Source organism: Nycticebus coucang, chromosome 2 (assembly GCF_027406575.1).
Source record: "Nycticebus coucang isolate mNycCou1 chromosome 2, mNycCou1.pri, whole genome shotgun sequence".
NCBI classification, from domain to species: Eukaryota; Metazoa; Chordata; class Mammalia; order Primates; family Lorisidae; genus Nycticebus; species Nycticebus coucang.
Genome location: NC_069781.1, coordinates 184644953 through 184666827, shown reverse-complemented (window position 1 = coordinate 184666827; position 21875 = coordinate 184644953). Strand labels below are relative to the sequence as shown.

The 21875-nt window shown below is 47.2% G+C and overlaps 1 protein-coding gene across 3 annotated transcripts in view; it reads right to left on the bottom strand.

Moving 5' to 3' along the window:
* The window catches only part of TCF25 (transcription factor 25), a 34991-nt gene that overhangs the window by 8482 nt on the left and 4634 nt on the right, over positions 1 to 21875 (bottom strand). For all 3 annotated transcript variants that reach the window (XR_008373287.1, XM_053555931.1, XM_053555941.1), the window contains 11 exons: positions 14145 to 14306; positions 13273 to 13347; positions 12129 to 12247; positions 11149 to 11214; positions 8069 to 8151; positions 6625 to 6755; positions 5747 to 5846; positions 4516 to 4609; positions 3464 to 3556; positions 3242 to 3347; positions 144 to 303 (listed from right to left, as the gene is read on the bottom strand). Coding sequence is in view for 2 of the 3 variants with exons in the window: in XM_053555931.1 (XP_053411906.1) it covers positions 144 to 303; positions 3242 to 3347; positions 3464 to 3556; positions 4516 to 4609; positions 5747 to 5846; positions 6625 to 6755; positions 8069 to 8151; positions 11149 to 11214; positions 12129 to 12247; positions 13273 to 13347; positions 14145 to 14306 (1189 nt within the window). In the remaining variant the exon portion in view is untranslated. The remainder of the gene's footprint in view (positions 1 to 143; positions 304 to 3241; positions 3348 to 3463; positions 3557 to 4515; positions 4610 to 5746; positions 5847 to 6624; positions 6756 to 8068; positions 8152 to 11148; positions 11215 to 12128; positions 12248 to 13272; positions 13348 to 14144; positions 14307 to 21875) is intronic.

The following is a 21875-nucleotide window of genomic DNA, read 5'->3' as shown; positions in this document are numbered from 1 at the left end:
CATAGAGGCTCACTGAGATGGACGAAATGGCTTCCAAAGAGTTTGACATAATTTTAGGGCGTATCAGAGAATGCATCTTTCTATTTGTGTAGGGAAGGCTGGGACCTGGCCTCCACCAAGACAAGCTGCCAGGGGCTGCCTACCTCCAGGGAACATGATGAGAGCCTGTTGGATCAAGAGAGAGGCCTTTTCTCTGGCAGAGCTGAGCTCCTGCTCTGGGAGGTCTGTTTGCTGACTCAGCAGAAAATACGCCAGTGGAACAGAGAAGGCGAAATTTGGGAGCTGAGACAGGTTCCGATGACTCTACAAAGAATGAAGAAATAGACTTTGGGGCCTCAAGGTCATAAAGACAAATACATGAAGTTCATAGATGCTCTGGCACCACGAGCTGAACTCTCCCATGAGCAAATACAAGGTAACTTCAGCTTCCATCTGGGGATTTTCCACATGCAGAAAAGGCAGAAGGATACCAGGAAGGTATGAGGACATCATGGGGGTAGGGGACAAACGAAGCAGCAGGAGGACCCGCAGTTGCCTAGAGCTGTAGTGGCAGTGTTGCGGGAAGCACGGTCTCTGCTCCACTGCTAGGGAATCTGCTCCCATTTCCCAGTATTCTGCCTTTTCCTACTTTTGTACAACTAGACATGTGATTTACTGTATTTTTCCTATTAAAACGAAATCACAGTCTTCATAGAGCTTTGAAACCTTACCCACATTCTGTAGCCCCAGCTTGGTGGCCTCCTTGAGTGAGGGTTCCCTTCAACTGTGCTGTCAGGAGCTGCAGGTATATTTTTCTTTTCTGTTTGTTTTTTTTAACTGTTGCAAGGTTCCTCTTTTATGTGTAAAGTAAGATGACATTACTTGAGTTATACTATAGTAAATTGAAAATGCTAGTTGTAACCATAGGGGGAAAAAATCTCTAAGAAGAAATTATCTGTGTGCTCATGTCCACTGCAGCACTATTCTCAGTGGCCCAGAGGTGCAAGCAATACAAGTGTCCTCCTGCAGAGGAAGAGCAAGAAAAAATGGTGTATCCATATAGCAGAGCCCAGGCATGCCTGAGAACGTGAGGATTCAGTTCTAGATCCCTCAATTTAAAAAATACTTTATTGCAACTTGGTGCCTGTAGCACAGTGGTTACAGTGCCAGCCACGTACACTGAAGTTGGTGGGTTCAAACCCAGCCTGGGCCAGCTAAAACAACAATGACAACTGCAACAAAATACAGCCAGGTATTGTGGCGGGCGCCTGTAGTCTGAGTTACTTGGGAGGCCGAGGCAAAAGAATCACTTGAGCCCAGGATTTTGAGGTTGCTGTGAGCTGTGAGCCACAGCATTCTACTGAGGATCCCAGCTACTTGGGAGGCTGAGGCAAGAGAATTGCTTAAACCCAAGAGTTAGAGGTTGCTGTGAGCTGTGATGCCACAGCACTCTACTGAGGGCAACATAGTGAGACTCTGTCTCAAAAAAAAAAAAGTGATAAAACACAACAACAACAACAACAAAAAAACAGAAAAGGGGGGAAAAGTATAAAATGAGATACAGTCAGGCGCAATGGCTCACAACTGTAACCCCAGCACCCTGGGAGGCCAAGGCCGGTGGATTGCTTGAGCTCAGGAGTTTGAGACCAGCCTGAGCAACAGTGAGGTTCTGTCTCTACTGAAGATAGAAAATCTAGCCAGGTGTTGTGGTGGAAACCTTTAGTCCCAGCTACTCGGGAGGCTGAGGCAGGAGGATCATTTGGGCCCAGGAGTTTGAGGTTGCTGTGAGCTATGATGACACCACACACTCTACCCAGGGCAACAGAGTGAGACTCTGTCTCAAAAAAAAAAAAAAAAAAGTGGTAAGTGATACAGTCCTATGGGTCAAAAGTCTGTCAGGATGTAGCTATGTTTTTTATTCTGGCTTAAGTCAAGTTCTCAGCTGCCTGCATTTTCTTTTTTTTTTTTTTTTTTAAGACAGACTCTCACTCTGTCTCCCTAGGTAGAGTGTTGTGGCATCATAGCTCACAGCAACCTCAAACTCTTGGGTTCAAGTCATCCTCTTGCCTCAGCCTCCTGAGTAGCTGAAGACTATAGCTCTCCACAATGTTCAGGCTAGTTTTTCTATCTTTAGCAGATGGGGACTCACTCTTGCTCAGGCTGCTCTCCAACTCCTGAGCTCAAGGGACCCTCCCACCTCGGCCTCCCAGAGTGCTGGGATCACAGGCATGAGCCACCGTGGCACCCAATCAGCTTCCTGCATTCTTATCTCCAGACAATTGGGTCCCTGTCCAGACGTTTTTCTGTTGTTGGCAAAATTCAGTTCCTTGTGGTTTTAGGACTGAAGTCCCCATTTCTTGTTCTCTGCTAGGGCTACCCTCACATTCTGGCCTGACTCCCTCCGCCTCACGTGAATTTCAACCTTGACTATTCTTCAGGAGTTTCTGTAAACTAGGTCCCTGGAGGAGGTATGGCTTCTTGCCAGCTGGTTATGCTAAGTGCTACACAATTCAAATGATTTACTTCACTTTCTTTACATGTGAACATGTACAGGCACAGAAAGAGTATCAGATGCTGTTGTCCTCTGTAGTCCCGGCCCTGCTTGAGGTCAAGGTCAGAGCCTGTGGCATCCTTTCAGAAAAATGCTCCTGTAGGAACCTGTATTAGTTTAAACTTTCTAGTAGCTGCATTGAAGACAGATCGGGTGAAACTGATTTTAATACATTCCAAAATGTATCAACATAAAGTTATCCCTGAGGCAGCTTACATTCTCTTCTTTGGCTCAGTCCAAACCATGAATACACCTGGACCATGTGTCTGGAACCCAGAACAGGAAGAGGGGCTCTAGGCAGCTGACCTGGCATATGTGACTGGTCATGAATACATGGGCATCTGTCTGGTCAGCACACCTAGGACCCCAGTGTCAGCCCTATGACCTTTCCTGCCTCCTGGCTATATCTAACTGTACTGACCACAGTGAACTCTGTGGTCTTGCTGATTTTTCATTATCACTAGCACACAATTCTGTGTGTGAATGCAAAGAATTCTCAGATGAGGCCACTGTGCCACCCTCTAGGGAGGCTGAACCCTGCTCAGCATAGGCAAAAAGGGAGACACAAAGGCCAGAGAACCTGGGTCTACATGGTCTGCCCCCGACCTTCACTGGTTCATCACAAAACTGTTCCCTGAGAACACAGGATACCAGAGAAAGGTGAGGAGGGACAGCCATCCCTCTGAGTGGCCGTGTGTAACTTGCACCAACCTCCCACTCCTGGAAGAGGCGGATCAGGTACTCGTAGTTCCGGGCCCGCAAGGCCAGGTGGTCCACAAGCAGCAGCATGCAGAGGGGGTCCTCATCTGGCTCGAGGCTTCCGGAGGCACCGCAGTGAGCAGAGAGCAAAGGGGAGCAGAGGAGACGCCGTCACGGTCCGGAGTGGGCAGCACAGATGTCCGTGGATCTGCGGCCACTGCAGCGAGGACTCACCTCAGAATGAGCTTGCAGTACTCCAGCGCTGTGCGTGGGCAGCCTCGCTTCTCCAGGAAGCTCATCTGCTTGTAGAGGGCCAGGTAGAAACTCCTGGATCCAAGAGAGTTCCATGTGGTAAGCATGATGCTGATAGTCACACTGACTGGGCACTGTGCCCAGTACCCTCCCTACCCCATCCTCTGACTCTGGGTTTTGTTGGGATTTCCAGCATGGCCTGATATAGGGAAATGTTTATGAACATTCCCAATGTGTCTCAAGAGAAGGTGTGTGCTCCACTTACAGCGTTACATGCATATCTGTATAGGAAATTGCCAAGTTACAAACTTCCAACTTACATACAACTCGCACTTACAAATGGAGGCAACAAGTAATATAAATTACCTGTTCCAACTTATAAACAAATTCAAATTAAGAACAAACCTACAGAACCTATCTTATTTATAACCTAGGGACTCCCTCTACATTGAAAGTCAAGTTTATTTGAAATCTTTTTTGAGACAGAGTCTCAAGCTGTCGCCATGGGTAGAGTGCTATGGCACCACAGCACTGCAGAGCAGGCTGAGACCAGAGCCCAGGGGAGACAGGAGGGACCAGGGACGGCTGATGCCACAGTGCTGGATGCAGGGACAGAAGCATCTAGAAGAGCTGCACCTGTGATCACTCAACCCAGAGGACAAGTCTCAGGTAGATGCTGAACTGCTCACTGATGTAACAGGATACACCTGCAAAGCACTTCAAAATATTCTGAACTCACCAGGGATAGACTTTCATCCAAATACACAAAAAAATGCAGTTACATACCCCACCAGGGTGGTGGGCCTTGTCAGGCTCATCTTAACACCGACAAATTCAATCACAGGCCAATCCCATCTTTAACCTTTGTGCAAAGCAGAGGCTCGCAAAACCTCAGGGCCTTGTCTACTTACGGATGTCACATGTCACCCACTGCACCAAGGCGTCATTGGTGTGGTCTCACTCACAGGAGGGAGGGAGGTGAGCCCAAGTGGCACAAGCTCCCCCAGTGTTACTCCCAGTGGGGCCCTGCTCACCTGTTCTCAGGTCGGCGATAATCCAGCCGGCACGTTCCACTGGTGAGACTGAACAAGGGGTGGAATGCACACTCCATGCTGTACAGGGCTCTCTCTGTAGACACAGAGACGCAAGAGCAGTGGGATGGGGTTGAGGGGGTCACAGCTGTGTGTAACAACTGCCACCTTTCTCTGATGACTAGCAGCAAGGAAAGGTCTGAAAGGCAGTCACAGACCCACTGGCCTAGACACCAAGATGGCACAAATTACCCTAATGCCCCTTTGAGTTTATTTCAACCACAGAACCTGTAAGCTTGAGACAGAAACAACTTGATCACCACGAGGTATGGATGGCGCCATGTCCTGGAGCATAGGGTACCTACCCACACATGTCATGCAGACACATGTCCACGTAAAACCTACACACACGTTTATGACAGCCAGGAAGCAGAAACAGCCCAGTCCGTGGTGAGGACTGTCACACGGGCACAACCTGCCCCGAGGACACTCCACCAATTGGTGATGACACATGAAATGTGGTCTGTCGGCACAGTGAGCGTCACTCAGCTGCAGAAAGAAGTGCTGGTCTGACACATGCTACTCAGAAACACAGTGCGTGAAGGGGGCCTTGAGAGGCCCAACCATGTGACTGTATCTACAGGCACATATGCAGAGACAGACTGGCGGTGGCTCCAGGGGCTGGGGAGATAGCTAATGGGTCGGGGTTCCTTTCACAGGTATAAAAATAATCTAACATTGACTGTGGTGATGGTGGTACAACTCTGGCATAAACTAAAAACCAAAGGATTGTATACTTTATTTTTATTTTATTTTTTTGAGACAGTCTCTCACTATGTCGCTCTCGGTAGAGTACCATGGGATCATAACTCACAGCAACCTCAAACTCTTGGGCTTAAGTGATTCTTTTGCCTCAGCCTCCTAAGTAGCTGGGACTACAGATGCCCGCCACAACGCCCAGCTATTTTTTTGTTGCAGTTGTTTAGCTGGCCTGGGCCAGATTTGAACCCGCCATACTCGGTGTATGTGGCTAGCGCTATAACCACTGTGCTTACGGGTGCCGAGTCAGGATGCATACTGTAAATGGGTGAGTTTTATGGTGTATGAATTATACCTCAATAAAGCTATTATTTTTAAAGTATCCTGGCAAATTCACCTGTATCCTCTATCACCTTACAAAACAGCATCTATGCCTGTCAGTTTGAGCTGCCCCTAAGGATGGGTTCTGTCTCACCTATGAGGTCTCGGGCCATCTCCTGGTCCTCCTGAAAGCGGCAGGCATCACTGAGCTGCAGCAGCGAATCCACATGATAGGGGCTCGTCTGCAACAGGACCTACCAGAGAGGCAGACAGCCCTGGAGGAAGCTGTAGGCAGAGGCTTCTCTGGGAAAGATACCCAGAAAGGCCTCAGGCCTCCAGGCATACTTTTCATTCTGGCATTACCACAGTAATAGTTATAATACCCCACCTCAAAATACGGCTAGTTACTGGTGCTGAGCTGAACCCCAATTTCACTTAACATGGGCATCCAGACTAGGCCTGCCCAGGTAGCACCCTCTGAGCTCTCCCCACGAGGAACAGAAATAAGCAGCCTCTTTTCCCAAGTCAGAAGATAATAGCACTGTCAAAATTGCCTGCCCTAGGCCTGAGAGCAGGGCACTCTGGTGTCAGGGCAGCCAGAGGGAAAAGATGAGTTCCTTCTGGTCCTCACAGGACATGTGACCACAGATCCCAGAATGGCCTGAGGACAGGCTGGTTGGGTCTCAGGAAGCTTGGGCAGCCTGGCTACCACGCCTAAGAGAGCTCTCCTCTTGGTACAGGCCTCAGTGCATGGAGTGGCAGGGGCTCCCCTAGCTGTGCCCTGACGCTCTGGGCACAGTACACTAAGGAAGGTGTGAGATGTGTTCCAGGCTCTCCCAGAGCCTGGATGAACCTCACATTGCTGGAAGCCTATAAACACGCCTCCTTCTTTGCACTGTCTGCCCACACAGGCTCCCTTCCGTCTGCCTGGACCCTCAAGCACCTCCCCATATCACTGGGGACATGAAACCCAGGGCAGTGCTGGTAACACTGCCTGTCCCTGCTGGGCTACAGGGACCATGGACCACGCACCACAATGTTATTTGGCTCCATGGACTCCACAGCTGCCAGGAACTTATGCTGAGCTTGCTGGTATTCTTCACTGTGCTCAAACGTGAAGAAGGAAAGGCCCTTCTTGGATTCCAGCAGCCGCATGGACAGACCTAGAGGGTGAGAGTGCTCAGGGTACAGCACATAGCACCTTTGCAGGGCACAGCCGCTCCAAGCAGGCACACGCTCTGTGGTGTCCATGATAAGGACTGTCACACAGTCACAACCTGCCTCAAGGACACTCAGGCCAGTTATCCAGACCCTGGCTGGGCCACCCTAAACACAGCTGAAGCACTTTTCCCAGACTACTGGGGAACTGCCTCCCCCACAGAGTGGAGTCCTGCCTGCCTTGCTTTCCTATCAAAACTAGTTTCAACACAGAACTCAGATCCAGCTTGGACCTCAGGGTAGAGTGTGAGACTTGCCAGGACACCAAGCCTTGTCAGCCTGGGGGAAACACCAGGGATGGGGCACACGGAGCCCCCACCCCAGTTGTCAGATGTACTGGGCCAAACACTGCACCCAGGTCTAGTCTAGTCAGGATGACACCCAAAGATGCAGGAGTGGGAGCCTGTGAGGTGGTTGCAGCACCAGGCCCACAGCTGAACACCCTTCTCTCTGCTTCCCAGGTCTGACTTTTGGTGTATGGGGCCAAGTTTCTGTTCATAAACCTGAAAAACTCAGTCTCCCAAGACTTCCATGAAAAAGGTCAGGGGCTCTTGGTCCCCTCAGCCACATTTTCTCAGTCCTACCCAAGCCCCATACACCTTGGACTGTGCAGGTGTTTCTGCTGTCAGGTATGGGATCTATGGGACAAAGACAAAGGCACATGCCTGGGCCCCATTAGGTCCTTGGGGGTCTCCAGCATCTCTGGGGATGAGGATAGGAGTAAAAAGGGCTGTGGCAGCACGGTCATCACTAATATACCCACACAGCTCCCTTCCCGTGTGGATGCCCTTTCCCTGCTCGCTGAGGGCTCCACTGGCCCCCACAGTCCAACCCTGCAGAGAGAAAGCCAGGCAGAGGCTCCCAGATGATCCTCTACACCGGTAGCCAAGCACCCTGATGGGGCCTTCCGTGCCATGGCTTTCCGTACTGCTGCTATTTTTCTTTCTTTCTCTAAATTACGTGTATTTATTAGTTTACAATAATACATAAAATATCGACTTTTAGATGACCACCCATAGGAAAACACCCATAGGAAAAAGGTCAGTAGTAGAAAGGCAGGAATCACGGCACTGAGCCAGGTGGAGGAGACGTGTAGATAGCGCTGGGCACTCTGCGACAGAGCTATGGGTCCGTCCTCCAGCAGAAGCACATGATTAGCACAGGCTTCCTACAAGTGAAGGAGAGGCTGGGCCCAAGCCAGCAGCATGTGCCAGGCTGGCTGCTGCACAGATCCCCTGCAGACTCTGTGTATCCTCACCTGGTTTGCTATACCGGGGCCAGGTGCTCTTAGGGGTCGTGAGCCATGTGCATTTGGGATATACGCGCTGTCTCTGCCGTGGTCTGGGGAGAACAAAACACAGAGCTTTATCTTCTGTGGCATATGGGGACCTGGGCTCAGCTGTCTAATCTCCATAAGAACTGTGGATTCAAAACTGAGCAGGGAAAACAAGTGGGGCAGGGTGGGCAACTCCAGCAGTGCAGTCAGGATAGGATGCAAACAGGTGTCAGCAGTGGAGAGACAGGAGTATTTGCTTACCAAGTAACCAAGAATTAGAAAAAGAAAATTCAACTAGTCCAGCAAAAAGGCAGGAAAAGTAAGAAAGGAAACCAAAATGAAAACCTAAAATAAAGGACAAGAACAAGACCCAGTCTGCTGTTACTCTACAAATGCAGGAGCTAGCCTCCTGGGGGTGATCTGTTGTACCCAAAGGGGTGCCTGCCTGTGGCTGTGGGGAGGGCACAGGCAAACCTTGGCAGGAACGCATTCACCTCTCCTGAGAGCCTATCAGCCCAGCCACAAGGGAAAGGCAGCAACAGCGGGGAAAACTGGAGGAGGACATGAGTGCACAGGGTGCCAGCACCTTCTGACACTCACTGCTTCAGTCAAGAGGGACATCCTAGGGTTGCCCACCTCCCACTCCCAGTTGCTCAGAGCTCTGCTATTCCAGGGCCTCTGTGGTGGATGCCAGGCCCAGTCCTAATCACATAAGAGAATCACATAAGCCCAAGAGCTGGAGATTGCTGTGAGCCGTGTGACGCCACGGCACTCTACCGGGGGCAGTAAAGTGAGACTCTGTCTCTAAAAAAAACAAAAAACAGGATACTTTGTCAGAGACAGAGTCTCACTTTGTCACCCTTGGTAGAGTGCCGTAGCATCATAGCTCACAGCAACCTCTAACTCCTGGGCTTAGGCGATTTTCTTGCCTCAGCCTCCCGAGTAGCTGGGACTACATACGTCTGCCACAATGCCCGGCTATTTTTTCGTTGCAGTTTGGCCGGGGCCGGGTTTGAACCCACCACCCTTGGTATAAGGGGCCAGCGCCCTACTCACTGAGCCACAGGTGCCACCCTAGTGTCCTTGTTTTATTTATTTATTTTTTAATAAATTTTATTTACTTTGTTGCCCTCACAGCAACCTCAAACTCTTGGGCTCAAGCAATTCTCTTGTCTCAACCTCCCAAGTAGCTGGGACTACAGGTGCCTGCCACAATGCCCGGCTATTTTTAGAGATGAGGTCTCCCTCTAGCTCAGACTAGTCTCAAACCTGTGAGCTCAGGCCATCCACTGGCCTTGGCCTCCCAGAGTGCTCAGGTTATAGGTGTGAGCCACCACGCCTGGCCCCTCTCCTTGTTATTTATTTGGAGATTTTGAGATAACTACCAGGAGAGGAGAAACACAAATATAACAAATCTTTGTCTCAGAGGAAAAGATGAGAGTGAGGCGGGGAGTGAGGCAGCAACTGTGGCTTCTCAATGGAAGACTTTTGGTAAGACTTAAATTTTTAAGGAAATCAATATAACAATACCTTAAAAATAACAAATGCAATTATTACCAACAATTTGCTAATAATATAATGAAATGGCAAAGACAGACAAGGGAGATGCCAGCAAATGAAGCCAGGCTGGGAGGAGGTAGAGTGCTCAACACGGGCAGTGAGGACATATAAAGCACAAACGTTTTTCATTAGTATTTTTTAAAAAAGACATAAAAGTCAGAAACCCCTGTGGCCTGAATAACTTAACACAAAAAACGTAAAGTAAAATGTGAAGCAAAAACTGTTAGAGACACAAGACTGTGAACAACAGCACATGAAAAAGTCCTCAACCTTATTCACAATCAAAGAAATAAAGTTAGACTGGGCATGGTGGCTCATTCCTATAATCTGGGAGGCTGAGGTGGGTGGATTGCTTGAGCTCACAAGTTCGAGACCAGCCTGACTAAAAAAAGAAAATAACTAGCTGGGCATTGTGGTGGGCACCTGTAGTCCTAGCTACTCGGTATGCTGAGGCAAGAGGACCACTTAAGCCCATGAGTTTGAGGTTGCTCTGAGCTATGATGACACCACGGCACTCTACCAAGGGTGACAGAGTAGATGCTGTCTCCAAAACAAAAAACAAACAAACAAAAAAGTCAAAACATGAAGTCTGGGGCAGTGCCTGTAGCTCAGTGAGTAGGGCGCCAGCCTCATATATCGAGGGTAGCGGATTCAAACCTGGCCCTGGTCAAACTGCAATAAAAAACAGCCAAGTGTTGTGGCAGGTGCCTGTAGTCTCATATACTCAGGAGGCTGAGGCAAGAGAATCGCCTAAGCCCAAGAGCTGGAGGTTGCTGTGAACTATGATACCACCGTACTCTACCGAGGGCAACACAATGAGACTGTCTAAAAGAAAAAGAAGTCTATGTTTGTCTACAAATTATAACAATTTTTTTCTTTTGTTTTGAGACAGAGTCTCACTTTGTCACCCTGGGTAAAGTGCTGTGGTGTCATTATAGCTCATAGCAACCTCAGACTCCTGGGTTTAAGTGATCCTTTTGCCTCAGCTTCCTGAATAGCTGGGACTACAGGCACCTACCACCATGCACAGCTAGTTTTTCTATTTTTTTTTTTTTTTTGTAGAGACAGGGTCTCACTATACGGCCCTCAGGTAGACTGCCATGACATCACACGGCTCACAGCAACCTCTAACTCTTGGGCTTACAAGATTCTCTTGCCTCAGCCTCCCGAGCAGCTGGGACTACAGGCACCCGCCACAATGCCCGGCTATTTTTTTGTTGCAGTTTGGCCGGGGCTGGGTTTGAACCCGCCACCCTCAGCATACGGGGCTGGCGCCCTACTCACTGAGCCACAGGCGCCGCCCTAGTTTTTCTATTTTTAGTAGAGATGGAGTCTTGCTCTTGCTCAGGCTGGTCTCGAACTCCTGAGCTCAAGGGAACCACCCACCTCGGCCTCCCAGAGTGCTGGGATTACAGGTGTGAGTAACTGCCCCCAGCCTCCTACAAGAATACTACCCTCCCTCAAGAGACTAAAAAGGAATGGAAGCTCTGTGAGGATCTTACCTTTGCTCCCCCAGGACTGCTCGAGCACCAAAATACCTTTTCAGTTCTGTGTCTGGATTCAAGTGTCTAGAGAATTGAAAATTTTAGAAAGGAAAGTGAAATTATGTTTTATGATGATTCTGGAAATTTTAGAAAGCCATATGAGAACCCGGGGGGAGAAGCGTAACTGTGGCCTGGGAGGCAATGCCAGGCCCACTTTCCTGGAAACAACCACCCATCTGTGGCAAGGACTAACCAAGACTGTCCTACAGGGCACCAGAGGGAGGCAGCGGGTTGGTGCCTGGTGAGTTGTGCACTCCAGCACATCTCTACCTGTGGGCTGAGTCAGGGCTGTGCACACACTATGAGACTGTATCAGTGTGTCCCAACTCACTCTAGGTGGCTCTTCTGGGGGAAAAAAAACTGACAACAAAAACTGACAACAATCTCTGAATAGACCAAGAGGTAGATTATCATCCAAGGATGACATGGTACTTTTACACAATTCCAGAAAGAACTTTCTAAGATACAAAAGTAAAGCTAAAAGTCTTCTGAAACATGGATCAATTTTCCTTCCCTTCTTTCTCCTTGTTCCTATTTCCTAAATATTTAATAAAACTCATTTCATTTTTTTACAACTCATGTTACTGGCTGGGCGTGGTGGCTCATGTGCTATAATCCTACCACACTGGAAGCCAAGGCCGATGGACTGCTTGAGCTCATAGGTTCAAGACCAGCCTGAGCAAGAGTGAGATCCCATCTCTACTAAAAATAGAAAAACTGAAGCAAGAAGATTGCTTCAGCCCAAGAGTTAAAGGTTGTTGTGAGCTATAATGCCACAGCACTCTACCCAGGGCAACAGCTGGAGACTCTGTCTCAAAAAACAAAACAAAACAAAAAACTCATGTTACTTTAAATTTTCAAGTAAATTTTCTTGTTCATTTTAAAGTAATTCTTTCCTTCCATGGGTCCCTGTCCTAACAGCCGCAGGGGGCTCATACCTGTGCTGCACGTACAGAACGTGTTTCTTGGTGCTCAGGGGGGCAGGGCCTGGGTGGCTGAGCCCACTGCTGTCCTCAATCCTCTCTAAGATGCGATCAATATCTTCCAGTCCATTTTCCTGAAAGCCCCCAAAAGACCTATTAATCACGCGAACTTTATAACAAAATGATTTAAGAGAAAACTATTAAATACTATTTACTTCCTAAATGAATTTAAATACTATGTACAACATGTATATTTAGAAAAAAAAAAAGAGACGTTTCATAAGCAACAGTTCAGAATAGATAAAAACCACAAAACCAGAAGACTATAGAAATCAGGGTGTCAGGGTCCCACAATTGCTGTCTGTGGGACAGCAAGCTCACTGCAGGGGAGCAGACATGGGAGAAGAGACTCCAGGTGAAGAGCAACAAAGTAAAGCCCTCTATAGGACAAACAAGATCTGGCGGAGACCAAGGGCAATAACGAAAATATTGCTCAACCCACTGTTCCTGTGGGTGGTTTCTATGCTCACAACCCAACGAGCCCATCAGCACTAGCCAGACGCAGACACAGAGCAAGCAGCTCACAGTTTAGAGGAGAGCACCATTTCCTCCATGAGGAGAGCACCATTTCCTCCATGAGGAGAACACCATTTCCGATACATGTCAGGAAATGCGAAGAGTGGGCTCTAACCACCCAGGGAATGAAGGGAACAAAACAAGCAAAATAAGGGAAAGTTTTCCTTGACTAATAGTTGTACTCCTAATGAGAAGTAATCAAAATATCAAATAAAAAAACTTTCACAGTGGCTCCTATAGCTCAAGCAGCTAAGGCATCAGCCACATACACCAGAGCTGGTGGGTTCGAATCCAGCCTGGGCCTGCCAAACAATGACAACTACAACCAAAAAATAGCTGGGCGTTGTAGCGGGCGCCTGTAGTCCCAGCTACTTGGGAGGCTGAGGCAAGAGAATTGCTTAAGTCCAGGAGCTGGAGGTTGCTGTGAGCTGTGATGCTACAGCACCCTACCCAGAGCGATAGCGTGAGGCTCTGTCTCAAAAAAAAAAAAAAAACTTTCACCACCATCTTGAGAAACACAGCCAGAAAGACACAGAGGGAATGAGACAGAGGGAGAAACTGAAGCCAGTTCTGACTCACATACCGAAGTCTCTCCTGTACTGTTTTTCTTATTTTTCTGTTTCTTTTTCTTCTTTCGAAGTTTGCCACTTGCATTAGACTAACAAAAGAGGAACATTTTAATCAATGGAAAGAAAAGTAAAATCTTGAAAATTGAGACCTAAAGAAGCAACCCTGACTCCACCCTCACTAGAGCAGTCCCCACACCTGCACCTGTGACCCTCACCCCTGAACCTATGGTCCCCCTGCTCCTCTGACCCCCACATACCTGCAACTGCACCTGTGAACCCCCACCCCTGCACCTGTGGTCCCCCGATCCTATGACCCCTAACCTCTGCACTGTGGTCCCCCTGTCCCATGACCCCCCACCTGCACCTGTAGTCCCCCTGTTCCTACGACCCCCCACCCCTGCACCTGTGACCCCTCCCCACCTACACCTGTGGTATCCCTGTTCCTGAGACCCCCCTCACCTGCACCTGTGACCCCCACCCTTGCACATGCACCCGCGGTCCCCCTGCACCCGTGACCACATGACGACCTGCACACTCCTTCAAGCGTGCTTACTTAGGTAGCACCCAGACCCACTGCCTACCCGAGCCAAGTCTCGGAAGTGCAGTATGGAAGAAAACAGCAGACAGGCTGACACGCTCCAGGAGTGGGCATGGATCTCATGAACATGCGAGGCAGGTTTGGGACTGAGTGTGTAGCATCTGTGATGCCACTGCTTAAGATTTCATGAAAATCTCTTCAGGGTTCCCAAGGGAATTTTTTGGCAATCAGGCAATTAACAAAATTGAATTCAGAAAACAATATCTCCAAGAAAATGATATGAGTATGTATGACTGGGAGTCCTGGGGCCTCCCAGCTGCTGCCCCTCCTCATTACTCTCAGCCCTACCTGCTCTGCAGATATGGCCATGGCTGTATCTCCATCCATCTTGGTTTCTGTGTGTCCACATGGAGCCCGCTCTCTGATCCCTGGTGCCACAGTATCTGTGTGTGCACAGTCAGGCCTCTCCCCGTTCACCACAGGGTCATCTTCGAGATCCTCAATGTCTATCTGGAAGCATGTTGGACAGAAGGACATCACTCGCTCAGCAGAGCTGCAGTGTCAGTGGGGATGGTAACAGAGAGAGCCCCATGCTGGGAGGGGGCACCCAAGAACCCACCTACACACCACTATTTTTAATAGTAAAAATAATAACTCTGGGCCAGGCATGGTGGCTCATGTTTATAATCTTTAACACTCTAGGAGGCCAAGGCAGGCGGATTTCCTGAGCTCACGGGTTTGAGACTAGCCTGAGCAAGAGTGAGACCCTGCCTCTAAAAATAGCTGGACACTGTGGTAGGTGCCTCTAGTCCAAACTATTGGGGAGGCTGAGGCAAGAGAACTGCTTGAGCTCAGGAGTTTGAGGTTGCTGTGAGATATGACGCCCCGGCACTCTACCCAGGGTGACAAAGTGAGACTTTGAAAAAAAAAAAATAACTCTGAGCTGAGTTCAATGGCTCATGCCTATAATCCCAGTGACTTGAGAGGCTGAGGCAGAAGGATCACTTGAGGCTAACAGTTTGACACTAGCTTGGGTAACACAGTGAGACCCCGTGTCAAAAAAATTTAGCTAAAAATAGCACTCTGGGAGGCTGAGGTGGGCAGACGGTTTGAGCTCGGGAGTCCAAGACCAGCCTAAGCCAGAGCAAGACCCCATCTCTAAAAAAATAGCCAGGTGTTGTGGTGGGCTCCTGTAGTCCCAGCTACTCGGGAGGCTGAGGCAAGAGAATCACTTGAGCCCAGGAGTTTGAAGTTGCTGTGAGCTATGATGCCTTCGCACTCTACGCAAGGTGACAAAATGAGACTCTGTCTCAAAAAAAAAAAAAAATTAGCTAAATAATAATAATTTGCAGAATAGAACCTTATATACGCATAATTCACACAATAGAATCTTTTTCTTTCCTTTTTTTTTTTTGCAGTTTTTGGCCGGGGCTGGGTTTGAACACTCCACCTCCGGCATATGGGGCCGGTGCCCTACTCCTTTGAGCCACAGGCACTGCCCCCAAACCCAATAAACACACAACAGAATCTTAAATGAACCATAGCTACATAAAGAATGAATGAATTTCAGGGCACAATTCTCAATGGAAGGTAGTCCCAGAGAACCGACACAATAAACTCTCCAGTTCTCTTTCTGGAGAGGAGAGCAGAAGGGGTTGTGAGTTACCAGAAAGAAACATTCTGGCCCTTTAGCTAGAGTCCCAGCTACTTGGGAGGCTGAGGCAGGAGAATCGCTTGAGCCCAAGAGTTGGAGGTTGCTGTGAGCTATGATCCCACAACACCCTACAGAGGACAATAAAGTGAGACTCTGTCTCAAAAAAAAAAAAAAAGTCCAGGCTTGGTGGTCACACCTGTAATCCTAGCACTCTGGGAGGTCAAGGCCAGTAGATGGCCCTGAGCTTATAGGTTTGAGACCAGCCTGAGCAAGAGCGAGACCCCACCTGTAAAAATAGCTGAGTGTTTTGGTGGGTGCCCATAGTCCCAGCTACTCAGGAGGCTGAAGCAAGAGAATCATTTGAGCCCAAGAGTTTGAGGTTGCTGTGAGCTATGATGCCACAGCACTCTACCGAGGGTAACAAAGTGAAACTCTGTCTCAAAAAAAAAAATAAAAATAACAATAAAAAATAAATAAAATAATAAAGTAAATAAAACTGGGGCCACACCATACTTGGTGACTTTTCAGTGATGTGAATGTATGGCAAATGTCATTTGCATTGTTCCTCCTGGGCCCTACTGCCTCAGTCAGTAAAATATCAAAGAAAAGAAAGCACAAAAAAGCAGGTTTTGGGCTCAGTGCCTATAGCACAGTGGTTACGGCACCAGCCACATACACCAAGGCTGGTGGGTTCAAACCCAGCCCTGGCCAGCTAAACAACAATGACAACTGCAACAAAAAATAGCTGGGCGTTGTGGCGGGAGCCTGTAGTCCCAGCTACTTGGGAGGCTGAGGCAAGAGAATTGCTTAAGCCCAAGAGTTTGAGGTTGCTGTGAGCTGTGATGCCACAGCTCTCTACCGAGGGCAACATAATCACTCTGTCTCAAAAAAAAAAGAAAAGCAGCTTTTGTATTCTTTGATTTTGCTTTCTTCAGCAATAGAGATTCCCACATGACAAGGATAAAATTAGGGAGTATATTAAGCCAGTCTGCCCATTCTCGTACCTCAGCCTCACAAGTAGCTGTGATTACAGGTGTATGCCGCACTGCAACCAGCTTACATTTATTGCCATGCTAAGCTCCTAAGAAGAAATCTTATTTTGTGAGTCCCTTCTGGAAACTTGAGGTGTTTTCAGAAATTCAACTTTATAAAAATCTCTATGTGGGAAGTTCTGACTGTGCATCCTCACAGAGCACCTGTTACACCCTCAGTTTTGTTTCCTTAGTGAAGATTTCTGCTGATGGCATGTGACGCACTGCTATTCACACTGCAAGCACCAGCACCAAAACACAGGATCACCTTTAGAGAAATCTTACTACCTATCCAAAAGCTGTCCCTCTCATCAATTTTAGGGTCTCAAATAGGGAACATCTCAAGAAGACATTGTCTACCACATCTGGTGCTTGCCAATATTCCATAGGACAAGGCTTGACAGACACTTCACTGAATACTGGGCAGTGAAGGAAAACTGAGTTTTATCCTTTTTTAGGGGAAGTGGGAACCTGATTTTTTAAAAAACTGGGATACAAGCTGGGTATGATGGCTCACACCTATAATCCTACACTCTGGGAGGCCAAGGTAGGTAGATTGCCTGAGCTCAGGAGTTTGAGACCAGCCTGAGGAAGAGCAAGACCTCATCTCTAGGGCAGCACCTCTAGCTCAGTGGGTAGGGCACCAGCCCCATACACTGAAGGTGGTGGGTTCCAAACCGGCCCTGGCCAAACTGTAACAAAAAAAAAAGAAAAAAAGAAAAAGACCTCATCTCTAAAAATAGCTGGGCGTGGTAGTGGGCGCCTGTAGTCCCAGCTACCCAGGAGGCTGAGGCAAGAGGATCGCTTGAGCCCAAGTGTTTGAAGTTGCTGTGAGCTGTGAGGCCACAGCACTCTACCAATGGCGACAAAGTGAAACTCTCAAACAAACAAACAAAACAACTAGGGTATAACGTATCATGAAGAGAATATACAGTATGAATTCTGGCAATTTCATACATGGACAAGGTTTGACAATTAAGTTTGCAAACTTGCCACCATGTGCTTATGTTGGCAGCACCGTACATTAGCTCAATAAGTTTCAGGCTCAGTAGATAACCATTTCACAGCTGTGCTAGCATCAACCTGTGGTGGTCTTGCTGAGTGGTATTCATTACTGCTGTTGTGTGTTTTGTGTGCCATCATGAGAATGCTAGAGCTTAAATTAAAGCAATGAACAAACATTTGTAAATTTCTTGTTAACTTGACCAGAGTGACCAGGGACATGTTAGTCCAAATTTATGATAATGCCATGAAGAAAACAGCAGTGTAGAAATGGATTAAATGTCCTTCTGAGGGGAGACAAAGTCTCACTGAAGAAGAGAGATCAGGGTGGCCAATAATAAGCAGATCGGAGAAAAAGTTGTGCATTGAAATCATCAGCTGATCATGAGAAGCATAACAGACCAAGTACACAAGGACAGAGAAAGTTAAGAAAATTTTAGCTGAAAATCTTGGCCAACAACTCATGGCTCTTGCATCACAACAATGCAGGAGCTAACACAGCACTAACGGTGAGGAGTATTTAGCCAGGAAACAAATAACTGTATTAAAACACCTACCCTTCTCATCTGATTTGACCCCCAATGACTTTTTCTTTACCTAAAGATAAAGGAAGTATTGAAAGGAAGACATTCTGATGACTTTGAAGGCATCAAGGGTAATACGACCACAGCTCTGATGGCCACTCCAGAAAAAGTTCCAAAATTGTTTCAAGGTGGACTAGGTGCTGGTGTGAGTACACAGTTCCTGAGGGGAAAACTTTGAAGGTGATCGTAGTGATGTTCAGCAGTGAGGTAGGTAGCACTTTTTCTAGGATGAGTTTGCCAACTTAATTGTCAGACCTCCATATAACCCATAGTCTTATCAAGATATAACATTCCTATCACCCCAGAAATAAACCTTTGTACCAACCACAACTAATACCCCTATAAGCCCCTACGAGCTTTTCACTGTAAACTTAACTCTGCCTGTTCTAGACCGCCAATTGGACAGAGTCTGTGCTGCTGTGCCCTTCCTTGTCTGTGCTGGCTTCACATACTCATGTTTCTGAGGGCATCAGTCGTTAGCCCCTCGTATTACTTAGTATTACTTTGTATGGATACCACAACTAGTTTGTCCATTCACCTGTTGAAGTCATTTGTTTCCCCTTTGAGGTTATAATGAATAAAGATGCTGTGAATATCTGCATGCAAGTATTTTTTGGTAAATATCTATAAGTGTAATTATTGGGTTATAAAGTACAAGACTAATACACGTTGGTAGACCTAATCCCAAAGTGGTTGCATAATTTCGCACTCCTAGAATTCTGATTACTAAACATTTTAACCAGGATTTGACAGAGTGGGCATTTCCTTCTTTTTATTTTATTTATTTTTTTATTTGTGAGACAGAGTTTCGCTCTGTCACCTGACTAGAGTGCAGTGCCATCATCATAGCTCACTGCAACCTCAAACTCCTGGACCAAACTGATCCTCCTGCCTCAGCCTCCTCAGTAGCTGGGACTATAGATGCCTGCTATAGCACTTGGCTAGTTTTTCTATTTTTAGTAGAGAAGGGGTCTTGCTCTTGCTCAGGCTGGTCTTGAACTCCTGAGCCCAAGTGGTCTTCCTGCCTCAGCCTCCCAGAGTGCTGGGAGTACAAGCATGAGCCATCGTACCCGGCTTCAGTTTCCTTTTAAAAATGCCAACTCCCTTCCCCTCAAGAAACACAATCTGGGGTGGCGCCTGTGGCTCAAGGAGTAGGGCACCGGCCCCATGTGCCAGAGGGGGAAGGTTCAAACCCAGCCACGGCCAAAAACTGAAAAAAAAAAAAAAAAAAAAAAGAAACACAATCTGGGGCTCAGCACCTATGGCTCAAGCAGCTAAGGCGCCAGCCACATACACCAGAGCTGGTGGGTTCAAATCCAGCCAGGGCCTGCCAAACGACAACAAAAAAAAGTGGCTAATTGTTGTGGCGGGTGCCTGTAGTCCCAGCTACTTGGGAAGCTGAGGCCAGAGAATCGCTTAAGTCCAGGAGTTGGAGGTTGCTGTGAGCTGTGATACCACAGCACTCTACCCAGGGCAACAGCTTGAGGCTCTGTCTCAAAAAAAAAAAGAAAGAAAGAAACACAATTTGGCTTCTAGCAGAATCTGTGTCTCTCAAATTGAAATCTTCAGATCCCAATAAATGTTTTTTCTTACTGACTGCAGTACGGTATTTTAGCTTCTTTTTGGTTGACACATGCATGGATCTATTCCTGAATGTGCCGTCTGTTGTGTTGTCCATATATATTTTTGCTAATGGCACACTATTTTGATTATTGCAGCTTTACAGTGAGTCTAGATGTAAGATGGAGCAGCTCTTCAACTTTATCACTCTTTTTAGAGATAGTTTCAGCTATTACAGTCAGCCTATCAGTAAAGCCTGCATAATCTGTAGGCTAAGGCACCTGATGCACACATCAGCTTGGAGAGAACTGTCATCATAATAAGTCTTCTGATCCTTAAGCATGGACTATCTCTCTGCTTATTTAAATATTGTTTAATTTCTTTGAGCAATGTTTTAAACTCTCAGTACAGACATCTTACGCTTCTTTCACAAAATTTATCCCTAGTTATTACGTTTTAATGTTACTGTAAAATGAAATTTTTTTTACATTTATTTATTTTATTTTTATTGTTTTTGCAGTTTTTGGCCGAGGCTTGGTTTGAACCCGCCACCTCTGGCATAGGGGTTGGTGCCCTATTCCTTTGAGCGACAGGTATCACCCTGTAAAATGAAATTTTTAGAGTTTTTTTTTTTTTTTGGAGATAGAGTCTTACTATGTCGCCCTCAGTTGCTCACAGCAACCTCAAACTCACAGGCTTATGTGATTCTCTTGCCTCAGCCTACCAAGTAACTGGGACTATAGGTGCCCACCACAATGCCCGGCTGTTTTTTTTGTTGTTGTTACAGTAGTCATTGTTGCTTTAGCTGGCCTGGGACAGGTTCAAACCCACCAGCCTTGGTGTATGTGGCTGGTGCCGTGACCACTGTGCTATGGGCGCTGAGCCTAGAGTTCATTTTTCAACTGTCCATTATCCTCAAACTTTTGAACTCAAATTCCCAGCCTTAAGGACGGAGATTTTTATATATTGACCTTGTCCTTGTATCTTCCAACCTGTTAAAAGCACTGATTAGTGGTTTTTATTTTCCTTGTATGTAAGATTTTCCATGTATTTGATCACTACATTTCTATCTCTTGGTTTCAAGGCAGCTGCCTGTCTCCTAAAATGTCAGGGTTCCAGGCAACTGCTTGTGTCCTCAGTTCTTAGAGCTCTATTGGTTGAAAAATGACTAGCCACCTCAAAGTAAGGCAAGCATGAAACAAAGTTTATTGAGGAAGAGAAAGATAGTCTACAGCAGCGATTCTCAACCTGTGGGTCACGACCCACAGGAACTATATTAGAGGGCTGTGGCATCAGGAAGGTTGAGAACCACTGGTCTACAGAGTAAGAAAGCTTACAAAGCAGGGTATGTTCACCACAGACAGCGAACGGGCCACCATTGCCAGGGCAAGTAGGTAAAGAGACCAAGGTTATGGCTGGTGATTCTCTTCTTTTATACCTCCTGGGTCAGAGGTCACCTAGGAACCAGAGTCTTACTGTGCACGTGGACCTCCCATGAGCCTCTCTGCCAGTCCACTGAGGGATATGGACCAAAATATACATTTAAGCTATGGACGTGATAATTAGTCTTAAGGCTAATTATTGTTCTAGGTCATCTTCAAGACCCAACAGTACCTGCTGTGAGGCCACAGAGACTTCCACACCCTTTTGCAGTGGGTAGCTAAGTTCTGACTGGTAGGTTGGTAGGGTAGTCCCTCTTCCCTAGGTGTGAGCAATCACTAAGGACAAAATTAAGGTGGGCAGAAAAAAAAAAATTAAGGTGGGCAGGCCCCCAAGATGGGCCTCCCCAAAACCATGTCCTTCTTCCCAGGTAGAGCTATTCCTAACATATCTATGTCAGCAGAAAATTTTAGAGTGGCCATCTTTGCCCCTGACGTCACCACAAAGCGCTGAGTTTTCCATAATTTATGTATGAACATTAGCTTCGGTTTTTCACAGATACCTTTCCTCAAGTTGGGAAGATTCCTTTCTATTCCTAGTTCCCTGATTTTTTAAAAATTATGACTGGGCACTGAATTCCATCAAATGCATCTGTATCTATTGGGATAATCATATGGTTTTCCTGGAATTCTATAAATTAGGTGAATTTTCATTTAAATGACAGGATCTCAGCTGGACATGGAGGCTCAGACCTGTAATCCTAATACTCTGGGAAGCTGAGGAGGGTGGATTGCTTGAGCCCAAGAGTTTGAGGTTGCTGTCAGCTGTGACACCATAGCACTCTACCCAGAGTGACATAGCATAGTGA